The sequence below is a fragment of the Berghia stephanieae genome, chromosome 6, assembly GCF_034508935.2.
Source record: "Berghia stephanieae isolate SIO BIC M18660-M18661 chromosome 6, UCSD_Bste_1.3, whole genome shotgun sequence".
Classification (NCBI taxonomy): Eukaryota; Metazoa; Mollusca; class Gastropoda; order Nudibranchia; family Aeolidiidae; genus Berghia; species Berghia stephanieae.
The window spans coordinates 8213964-8226463 of NC_088365.1; the positions used below are offsets into that span (position 1 = coordinate 8213964).

Below are 12500 nucleotides of genomic sequence, written 5' to 3' on the forward strand. Positions count from 1 at the left end.
ACTTTGACTTTCAGTTTTCGGTTGTGCCATCCGCTCTGCAAATGGAATACTGCAGCTACGGTTATTGAAGTGTTCATCTCAGGTACCATTTGTTAAAGTAGATCTTCAGTTTGGTTGTGTCCTCATTGAGTGTGCTTTCGAGACAGACCCAATCATTGCTCTGGGTAATGAGGGCCCAGTTGTCTGTATATCCCAGCCTCAAGGAGGAAGTGTGGCATGTCGCTAATGTTTAATAACATTTTTTAAATCCATCTTTCTCTCAATGACTGTTGCCTTCATAGGCTCCTTAAGCATAAATGCCTCTTTTGAACCTAGTAATGTACTCTCTTTGTACCTCTTGGCCTGGGATCTGAAAGCTTGTGCTCCTGAATAAAGACGAGTCTTCTATGAAAGGGGGATACCAATGCTATAGACCAGTAGCTTTGATAAAATCTCATTGTTTTTGCCGTACTCTGGCTCTCAATATTGAGGAACAATATTCATGAACATGTCTGTTTGTCGATCCCATGGCAAGTTCCAGTTGTAGTTGCTCTAGGACGCTTGCTTATTTTTCGACTATGTCGTGACCTTAAGACATGAATGGCTGCACAACTTTCACTCGACTGGAAGTATAAAACAATGAAAATATTGAAAAAAGAGGTCTGTTTGGTTCTTTCTTTGGATAAATATAATTCATTCAGGTGGGCAAAGTACAGCTGTATCTCCATAATCTGAACATTCATTCCCAACGTTATTCTTTGATTATGATTATCGACATCCAGATACAGGGAGGCAGTACCTATAGTCGAATGATGTGCCCCATATTACGTAGTTTTGACCTCAGACCGTAGGAATCTAAGCTGACAATGGGACTATATCATTTCCATAATTGGCCAGTGCATGATTTAGTAGAATCGTTTTTATTTATGTGTTTTTAGATTGAATTTAATTGTTTTGGGGGGGGGGGGCTGGTTTTTGTTATTTACACGGAGCTACTAAGTCAATGTTTTAAAAGCATGTCATGAGGTCTTTGTTGGTGGCTAAAGGAGGTTCTTTGTCACTGTCATCTTCATTGTCTTCATTTGGTTCTGTTGTTGATGCCTAATTATCATCGGTCTTGTCAGGTTCGACTTCCACATGAATATAAATGTCGCCTTATTGTTGTGGTTGTATCCCGACTCTTCTTCTTTTGACTGAAGGTGCTTACATGTTTAAGTTGTAGAAGTAGTCTTTATTCTTGATGAGCAATTCGGCAAGTGGAAAACCGAGAACAGATTATTAATAAAATTTATATAAGGATTGTTGAAAAGTATGAGCATAAAACATTTACTTTTACCATAAACCAATTTTAACACAAATAACAGTTCAAACACAGAAGAAAACATTTGAGCAGAAATCCAAATGGAATTTCAAGAAAGCAAACTGGGATGTTTTCACAGCAACATTAGATGACCAGCTTCCAAAAATTACAGATACTTTTACCATAATTGAAAATAACATAGCATTATTATGTCCAGTGACATCATTATCAAGTGCAAGGGGCTCGGATTTGTGTCCGTTGGACTGTGTAAACTGACCAGTCACACATAATTGACACCTGTTTATTCTTCTATACACCCACTGTATCGCTGTATTAATTCAGTAGGCAAGGTTGTCTGTCAATGGCTGGCCTGGATAGACAAATAAATTACCTACCTGACCTTAATCGGACGTTACTAAGCATTTTAGTTTTGAGTTGTACTTCAGTTTGTTGATTGCATTGTACAAGAGTAGGTGGATGGACAATGTGGTCTGACTGTCAGATTTGGTCACGTATATTCATTACTGAGTTTTTAAAAAGTTAAAACATTTTTACTACTTTCCCTCTCAAATTTCGGTTTATAGATCCGAACCTTGGGGCTAAAAACCCAAATTTGGCACAATATAATAGAATAACAGAATAATAATAATAACAAAAAAGAACCCCCAAAAAACTAACTAAACTTTTAGAACTATCCATATGATTCAGAACTGTACGAATGGTTCAACACAATGCCCTTAACTTCATTTTTACCACATCAGGCTACATCGACCCAAATTCCATAGGCGACTACATCAATCGTAAAAGCATTCAGAGTTGTAATTCGTGTAAATAAGAATGGAAATCAAACATTTTTGGTTGATACAGAATTGTTTTTTATTGTTCAGATTTTTTTTTTCTCAAAAATAAAGTAAATTTAAGTTTATGACTTATTGATGTTTTGTTTTGGTAAGAATATTCCTGGTGCCTTGGTCTTGGCATTTTTGTTTTTATTCATTTAGTTCTCAATGACTTTCAGCCACCCTGTGAATTTAATGGCAATGTGTCTCACATGCACTGTAATTAATGAATGTTGTATATGATGGTTAGATAAAATGATTTAATTTCGTTTATCTATATATATATATATTTTTTGTTTCTTTTTTCTTGTAGGTTTTCGAGAGAAGAGCTTTGAGTGAATTGGCTCGGGTTTCGACTAAAGTTTAGTGTAATCATTGAGACCGTTGAGTATTTTTTAATATTGCTCTGGTTTTAGTATCGACTGTCACAATGATGGCCATGATCATGAGACACTTAGTCGTTCATGGCAACTGATTTGCTTCAGGAGTATGCATTCGACCAAATAAGCCGCGCTGTGATGGCCACTGCTAATTCTGTCACGGGTGGTGGGCCCGCTGCGCCAGCTGGTGGTGGAGATGGCAGTATTTTCGATGTTGTCCGAAGGAAAATCAGCAGAGTGCAGGATGTACTGCAAGGATTCGCAGCTCCACTCAAACGTCGTAGTATGTACGAGGAGCTACCCGAGAATGTGCCACCTCGTCCCGAACATATTGAGATGTCTCATCTGGAGGAGAATCGCAAAGGTCGAGGTCACGTATTTCATCTTTGTCAACTGTCCAATCCTACGTGGTGCGACTACTGTGGGGATTTTATATGGGGACTGTACAAGCAGTGCATGAGATGTCAATGTGAGTACTGACTTAATATTCTCTCTCTTTCTCTCTCTCTCTCTCTCTCTCTCTCTCTCTCTCTCTCTCTCTCTCTCTCTTTCTCTCTCTCTCTCTCTCTCTCTCTCTCTCTCTGTTTTACCTGCTTTGCTCCTCCTGCCTCTCATTTCACTCTCCATCCCATTGTATTTTAATAAAGAAATGGTTATTTGAGTATCCAAAGTAACTTTCATCCTGTCAAGCATAATTCTTGTGAGCACTTTGCTTGGTATGGACAACAAGATGTTTCCTCTCTACTTGTCACACTTATTTGAGTATCCGGTGTCTCAAGCTTAAATTAAAAGTGTGAAGTTAATTCACAGTAAATTTGATGATGTTGTTTAATTTGTTTCATAATAATCAGAATAATTATAATAATACATGTCATTTATATCGCGCATTTTCATCACTGTTACAAATAAATATACAAAATTTACATATATAAAACGTATACCACAATGATATCACTAGCAGCAGTGTATGTAATATCGTATCAATATCATGAAAATGTAACGACAAAAAGGTAGTGCTTTAACAATGATTTAAAACTATCAATATATGTTGCTAAAGTTTAAGTTTAGTTTCAGCTTTCAATCTCTGTTGCCATTTACGAAGGGAGACTACCCCATAAAATTCGTTTGTTTTTAAAATAATCCAATTACAGTTCGCCTTTTTGTAATGGTTATTTCCCTTTTGTTTGAAAAATTAAGAATTAAGAAAGTGTCATGTCTTTTATTTTTTATTTTATTTATTTTGATCTTTGATAGACGCGTCCACAGACTTGCTCCCATTTTTGAAATAACTTATTTTCCTTAGTAATAGTTAGCGGTGCTTCACAAGTAGAAAATCAACGACAGTTGTAAAGCTTAATAAAAATAAAAGCGCAGTTGTCTAGAATACATTGTCCAAGGGAGAAAGATCACCTTTCCCCCCCTCCCCCACACACAAACACACATCGTCACGTGGTCACGGTAACTAATTACGTTGTATTAGTAGACTTTTAATTTATGTTATTCAGTGTGCTTTTGAACTGAATTTATTTAATTGTGTGTATGATTGGGGTTTTTTTTATCCGTCGGTGTGCTTTTTATTGCTGTTGCTCTCTCTCTCTCTCTCTCTCTCTCTCTCTCTCTCTCTCTCTCTCTCTCTCTCTCTCTCTCTCTCTCTCTCTCTCATCGCCTTTTGGCTATGATAAGCCAAAAATAACGATTGGCTGGAAACTGTTCAAAATATACATTCCTCACAAATTTATATGTGAACAATTTTTCCCCCCTGTATAACACACAATCAGTTTTTCCAGACGTGTAATTTTAAGACACAAAATAATCGTTGCATCTGAGTATTGAAATGTGTTATATAAAATTAAATATAGTTGGTGAGCAATTAAATGATTTTGTGGTTTGGCTAAGTGTTTCAACTACTTTGTCCGTGTCGTTTCCAATTCAATTCAAGTGTTGATGAAATTCAACTAGACTAAGCTTAGGAGGAACACCATAATGAGGTACAATTTGTGATTTCGTATTCGGTGCATCCTTAAAGGCATACACGACACAATAGAGGCCTGCCCGGGGAATGAAGACAAGTAAATATATATTATAATAATAAGCTTAGAGTCTGGTGTCTCGGAGTTATAGCGCTTTATAAGTTTTCAGCATAATAATAATAATAATAATAATAATAATAATAATAATAATAATAATAATAATGTATTCTTCTATAGCGCTAAATGTCGAAGCCTCAAAGCGCTGTTGGCGCTGATCATAATTTACGTCAGAAATATCAAACAATTAAATATTATATTTTTCCTTTTAAGAAAGTAATTCATGACTACGCTCGTTGAATTGCTTCCGTTATTATAATCCTACATTTATTTGTTTTGGGTTATTCGGTCAATGGAATGACAAGCCAATGTATGATATTTGTACAATAATCGTCATATAGATAGTATGCGCTTGGCTTAGAAGCTCATAACATTGCCGTCCTGAAGTAGAAGTATAACGGACCAACACACAAAACTGTGTGTATCCATGAACGTTTAAAGTCAGGTTAATACAGTTCAGTGAGCATTACTCATAAACGCGGATGGCAAAAACAATAACAAATACCTGAGTGACGTCATCTTCGAACTATCTATAACTTTTAGTCTGTTTTGATCTTTTGATTCTGTGCATGCAATGTCCGTCCCCGCGCACCTCTGGCCCCAAATAGAACAACATAACAGGCACCTTCTACTCAACGCCTTGCCTTATTATTCTCTCTGACCATTCCCTTGCTGTGTTCTTTCATGTTTGACCAGTCTTTGTAGAAAGGCGTAATGTTTGTATAAAGTAATGTTGTGTCTTGCCAAGCGTGTCAATAAGATCGGATCAGTCAGTATATAACTGAGTGAATCATTTTCATGATAATATTATGGTCGGTTTAACCAGTGCACTGCGTATTTCAGAAAGACGCGTATTTCAGAATTTGGCCAGAAAATTCGTCCTTTAAATATCGATTTAAATGACCCTCGTCTTGGCACTCTTAAACCTGGAACCTCTTAGGTCTCAGGTTTAAGAATTTTAGGCACGTTGTGGTTCGTCTTTAAGTCAATGATATCTAAACGTAAAGCTTCCTGGTCAAAATGAATGAAAGGCGTATGACAACGTAAACAGCATTGTAGGGATGGGGTGTTTGTAAGGATTTCTAACACTAACAGATAAGTTGCATCATATTATGGAATCCAGGTTTGCTTCCACGTGGCCATATTGAGGCATTGGTGAAGAGCATCGAGCTGGTTGAAATCGTGGAAATTATGTCTTATTATGTAATCTATGGATTCATTTTTAAATTTAAAAAAAACCAAAAAAAAAAAACCCTTTAAACTTTAAGATTTTTTGTTTTGTTTTATACGTTTTCTTCTTTTTTCTTCTTTTTTTTTTTCTTCTTTTAATCAGGACATAGAGGAACGTCCGTGTGTGTGTGTGTGTGAGAGAGAGAGAGAGAGAGAGGAGAGAGAGAGAGAGAGAGAGAGAGAGAGAGAGAGAGAGGGGGGGGGGGCATTTGACATAACTGGCGTGGCAATACTGACCCTGTAATAGTGACAGTTATTGGTCAGAATCAGCGTGGGTGCGCAACCGGATGCGCGGGTTGACGGAGGTAGGAAACAATAACAAACCCACATGGTTGCCATTACCTCCACCATCATTCTCGCTCACGGTTTGTGGAAAGCACTTCATTACAGGCACGTAATAGTGAATCTAGTTTTTGTTTTGAACATTTCTATTATTATTCTTTGTAAATTGACCCATATTAAAAGAAACGTACAAACAAAACAGGCATGACCAGTCACTAACAATGCCGTGTAGTGTGTAGACAGTAACACAGTACGGTGAACATGACTGACACTGGGATCGGAATGTCGGAACCCATGAGTCGTTCGCAACTCTGCCTCACGTATTCATTTAATCAGTCAATTTAATTTTTATTAAGCTTGCGTAAAACATACAAACAAAAAAGACATGACCAGTCACTAACAATGTAGTGTAGTATGTAGACAGTAACACGGTACGGTGAACATGAATGACACTGGGATCGGAATGTCGGAACACAGTAGTCGTTCGCAACTCAGCCTCGCGTACTCATTTAATCAGTCAATTTAAATTTCATTTAGCTTGCCTATTCTTCAAGTTTATGATATATTCACTTTTTCTATTTAAAAAGGGTAATCCAAACAGACCATAAAAACGATTTTATAATAAGCCGACTTCAACTTCCATCACTTACGACACGAACTTATTTTGGGTGGGTTTTTTTAACAAAACCGTTTGACTCAAACTAAAGCTTCGGCATTGGATAAGGAGCGAGGTCCCTGTTGCCATCTTGCTTAGTTTATACAGAGACTGGGTTGCCAGCTTGGCTGTTCTTGATAAATAGTAGTAAATAGCACAACCTTGTGCAATGAGAGATAGAGAGTAGTACCTTGCCATAAAATATGGATGTGTGGCCGATGTAAGGTCAGGGCTGGCTCAACTTCTGTTATTGGGTAATTGGGCAATGTAATGTTAAAAGTGGTCCTTCAGCCGAAGGGCCCAACGGAGTCGGATTTATGCTGGTTTCTGTAGCGCTAAACGGGTAATATCAATTGATTGTTACCCTTCGGATGGGACGCTATTATATTGCAGTACTTTCCGCAGGTCTACCAGACCCGGCTACCCAGTCATTGCTGGGTGGATAAGGAGATCAGAAAGAAATAAAAAATATCTCAACTTCACACAGGATCGATCTATTTTTTTTTCTTTCTTTCTCTTTTTTAAAAAATTATTATTATTATTATTATTATTATTATTATTATTATTATTATTATTATTATTATTATTATTATTATTATTATTATTATTATTATTATTTTATTATTATTATTTTATTATTATTATTATTATATATTATTATTATTATTATTATTATTATTATTATTATTATTATTATTATTATTATTATTATTATTATCATTATTATTATTGTTGTTGTTGTTGTTGTTATTATTATTATTTTGTCCCCTTCTATATCAGAAATTTATTCATAGCCGCAACAAGAAAGTAGATACGACGCTCATGTTTAGAATTGGAAATTTCGAGACATGGCTTTGGAGAATAGATCTAGTAATAAATATTCATCCATTGATCAATTCAACCTATTGCTTTTGTTTTTGTTTTTATTTTTTTGCTCTCTACTTGAGACATGTCTATGGAGTGTTTTAGTTATTTTTTTCCATTGCCAATTCAATATTTTTTTGTTTTATTTTTCTCTCTACTGAGCATGTACTGGTTGATTATTTTTTTTCAGAATATTGTATTATAATAATTAATTAAGTTCCATATTCTTAACTTAGAGAGAGAGGCCTTCCGAAAGCTCCTACATCCCCAACATTCTTGTTCTAATAGGTAGTTTTGGGAGGGGGGAAACTTTTTTTTATGATATGGGAGGGGGGGAGGTACTTTTTAAAACTAAAAATAAAGTTTTCCTCCTCCCAAACCCCCTACTAGAACATTATAAAAAACGAGAATACTGGGGATGTAGGAGCTTTCGGAAGTCCTCCCTTAACTTATATAGCTCACCTACATAACACCGCTTTGAGATGGTGTTTCACATTTTTTTTAACCAAGCGCAGATATTTGAGGTTTTAGGACCAGAACGACATGACTTGGCTTTAAGAGAGCATAACAGAGAAAAGAAAATTAAAACGTCGTCTTATTTCATATCAATAGGGATATTTCACACCCAGATGAAAGAAGGCTACGGGTGAACGCCAACCTTCGTCCACTTTTCAAAGAGAAGACACCGCTAACACACACACACACACACACACACACACACACACACACACACACACACACTCCCGCTTATACTCTCAAACACACCCATCCACACACACATCCAGTCGACAACGCTCTCTGGATTCACGCCAGCGCGCCTGCCTACCTGTTTGTTTGTACGTCGGTCGTGTTGATTGAGTCACCAGTGGTTAGGTATAGAACACAGTTTGTTGTCATTTTTGTTGGAAAGTGTCATTGGTTGTAGTTGTAGTAAGTCTGAAGTGCCAACATCTCGGAACAGTATCAGACGTGCTTCTCTGTGGATTCACTGTCGGCGAATTGTGGTTTTATTTAGTCTTACGTTTCCGTTGTGGCCGCGTGGATTAACATTTGAAAGTCGTTGGTCATAATTTTGTTGGTACGTTTAATTCTATAAATTATAGTTATATTCGATAGACATACTTACTTTATTCTATTATTATTATTATTATTATATTATTATTATTATTATTATTATTATTATTATTATTATTATTATTATTATTATTATTATTATATATTATTATTATTATTATATTATTATTATTATTATTATTAATTTATTTATTTTCAAACTTTTTTTTGTTTTTTGTTATGTTTTTTTTTTTTTCTTGGGCTGTTACAACTTACTTTTCCTTGAATTGTGATCGATGCTTTTAGGGCACGACTCCTTGTAGTAGTACTATAAACTATATAGGGTTCATGTTTTGGGCTGATTAATTCACGTAGATTTAATTAAGCCCCTAAGGGTTTGGATTTTGAGTTTAAGTTTATTTTAAAATAGTTTATATGTGATCGTCATCATCATAAATATCTATTTAAATTTAAAGAAGATATTTATCATATTAGAATGATGGTGTTGGAATTCTCATTACGTCATTTTTCAAACTCCCCCTTTGAGTTTGAGAGACGTTAAAAGTCTTTTTTCCTTTTTCTTTCTTTTTTTTTTTTTTTTTTTTTTTAATATCCCCCCCTCCCCCAAAAAAAGAGCAGAACTAACACTTTTACTTTTAAGGATAATTGTTTTATTTATTTATTTATTTATTTATTTTTATTTTTTTTTGTAATTCCTTTTTATGATAAGTATCATTTGGTGTAGATTCTGAAGGGTATTTGATCGATTGATTTGTGAAGAAATGATGTTTAGATGCAGTCAGACCGTTGTGTTATTGTTAGCTATCAGCATTTTCGTAAACTGACGACTTCTTATACTTATACACTAGTTTCTCTTTTCCTCCTTCAGTATTGATGACGAGAACGTTGAAATTAAAGATTGATGAGTAGATTTCCGTTTATGTTTCTTCTAGTCTTTTCCAGTCTTTTGCTCCTCCTATTGGAAAATAATCTTTTGTTTTATTGTTTATCTTCTGTGGAGTAGGTATGCCACTTATTCATTGTCTCGGCCAGTACGTTATGTTGACCGGAGTCCGTCTCTTTTACTTGTTTGTTGTTGTTGTATAGAACCAGTGATATTATATATTATAGTCGTTGATAGAACTCTAGTTTCTTTTTGTCCATCTAAACCGAGTTTTAAGCAAACGGCTAATTGACCACCTGCAATACTATTTTGTAAATTTATTTTTGGGGTTTTTTTTTTGGGTGGGTGGGGGGGGGGGGGGGGGGGGGTCAAGATTAGCAGTATAGTATAGAAGAATACAATTATATAAGAATTGCGAGTCATTTGAAGGGTATCGAAAATATCTAAGACTCTTACTTTGATGAGTAGAATAAAACATATTTTTTTCATGGTTTTGTGGGTTTATTTATTAAATTCGTTATTTTTACCGCTCATTAACGCTCACACACAAGCTCGTGATGTTAAGTGGCGCGAAAAAAAGCCATGAAAGAATCCTATAATATACCATGGCTGATCATTTCGACCCTACATTCAAGTTTTCTTTGTTTAGTTACAAACTATTAGCTTGGCGCTTCGAGTATTTGTATACGAACGACTGAATGATAGACTGCGTGTAAAGTGCCTCAGAGCATCATATGAGGATACTGGTGCTTACTATTACAATTTTTACATACATTAAATATGGGGGTTCATCGTTTTCGAAGTGCAGAAAACGCGTTTCATATTTATATTCGCTATCAAGTGCACATAACAGTATCATAAATCCAATTACATCAGATCATATTATATCATATATCATATCATGTCATATCATGGGTTAAAGGCTAATGGTGATAGGAGTAAATCTTTAAATAGTAAATAGTAAATAATGAATTTATATAGAGCCTAAACATCCACGTTAATCGTACTCTGCGGCGCTTTACATATTTTTTTAAAAGTGCCTTTGATAAGAACAAGTAATAAGAATAATTAAAAACAGTCACCAACCAATGAATACTTTTCACATCATAGTATTGTGTTAAGCGCCTGACAAAAGATCAAAGGTGAAAATACAAATTTAAAGAATACTGGGGTTGTAGGAGCTTTCGGAATGTCTCCCCTTTACTTAACTTATTGAAAAACAAACTTCCTAGCACGTTTACTAAGACTTATGACTAACCTTAATAGAAAAAGAAATATCCTCGATCTCGAGCTAACCCTAATAGTAAAAAAAAAATCAAAATGGCGACTGAAATACCTTCATGTGATCAAGTGAATAATATCACTATGAATGCCACGATTTGCTGAAAAATGCCAACACCCACACACACATGTATACACCACACACAACACACATACGCACACCACACACACACACACACACACACACACAAACATACACGTAATTAGAACATACATAACACTGATCACCGCTAAATCAACAACACAACGGAAGTAATAATAATACTTGATGTCATAAATAGATGACGCAAATTGACAACTTTTTACAGTGTCAAAATTCGTTGATATTGGGAGTCAAGTGTCGTCGTTGGTACATATTTTATGCTATCTGTTTGACTCAACGAACTTTCAAACTGACTTTAAATTATAAAAGGAAATCAAGTTATCTGTTTATCTATCTGTAAAAAATACATTTCTAATTTTCAAATCTTCCAGTAGAGTTGTGCGCCGTATCAATTTTTTTTATTGACTCAAATAAGCACAATGTTCTCCACAATGCTTATTTTTTAGAAGATATATATATATATATTATATATATATAATATATATATATATATATATATAATATATATTAATATTAATTATAAATAATATAAAAGAAAACCCAACTAAATGAGAAAATTTGTCAAGGGTACCACAGATCATTCGACTGTAACAACAACAGTTGACATTCCTTTCAATATTGTACGTTTGTCATACTCGTGAGTGGATGGTGGTGTTAGTGTTGGTCTTATGGCTTTGATCAATAGTCAATAATAGTCTGTGTCTGCCTGGTGCCTTTTTAATACTTACCTACAAGGGTTATGGGGTCGTTGGGTAAATCCTTTATTCTTTGGCCGTAGAGGTGTGGCTGAATTTTTGGTAATCGTATCGCGTCTTAGTAATAATAATATTTTTTTAAAACAGCAAATTATTATGTGCAATAAGAATGATGACTACGACGACGACGATGGTGGTGATTAATATGATAATATTATTATTATTATTATTATTATTATTATTATTATGATTATTATTATTATATTAATAATATAATAATAATAATAATAATAATAATAATAATAATAATAATAATAGATAATAATAATAATAAAATAATAATAATAATAATAATAATAATAATAATAATAATAATAATAATAATATAATAATAATAATAATAATACTAATAATGATAATAAAAATTATAGTGATGATGTTGATGATAATTATAGATTAACAACTATAATGATATCAATATTATTTGTGTGAATGTTTTTTTTAAAAAAAAAACCTTAACATTAAATTTAAATTATTGGATCATGATAGGTTTAATGGTAATGATGGCGTTATCTTTAACATCTTACAGTTCTCTCTCTCTCTCTCTCTCTCTCTCTCTCTCTCTCTCTCTCTCTCTCTCTCTCTCTCTCTCTCTCTCAATGATACACGATGAAATTGGAAGTTCCACATTATACCTGCAGAAATTTATTCGTCCATAACAATATTAGCAAACACGCTTATTAGTCATGTTAATATCAAACGGAATTTATCACTGTATTCATCAATGTATGGGTTTTTATTTCGATGTCTATCTGATGGCTTTTAAACATTCTTTTTATTAAAAAAAA

At 34.2% G+C, this 12500-nt stretch overlaps 1 protein-coding gene across 4 annotated transcripts in view; it reads left to right on the forward strand.

Moving 5' to 3' along the window:
• The first annotated feature begins 4257 nt into the window (after positions 1–4257).
• The window catches only part of LOC144974421 (uncharacterized), a 75971-nt gene continuing 67728 nt past the window's right edge, over positions 4258–12500 (forward strand). The window contains exon 1 of one of the 4 annotated variants that reach the window (XM_078917279.1): positions 4258–4567. In XM_078917279.1, the coding sequence (XP_078773405.1) occupies positions 4558–4567 (10 nt within the window). In that variant the 5' untranslated portion in view covers positions 4258–4557. Of the gene's footprint in view, positions 4568–8452; positions 8695–12500 lie in introns of those variants that run through there. The other 3 variants (XM_078917278.1, XM_078917280.1, XM_078917281.1) reach the window with 3 other exon arrangements.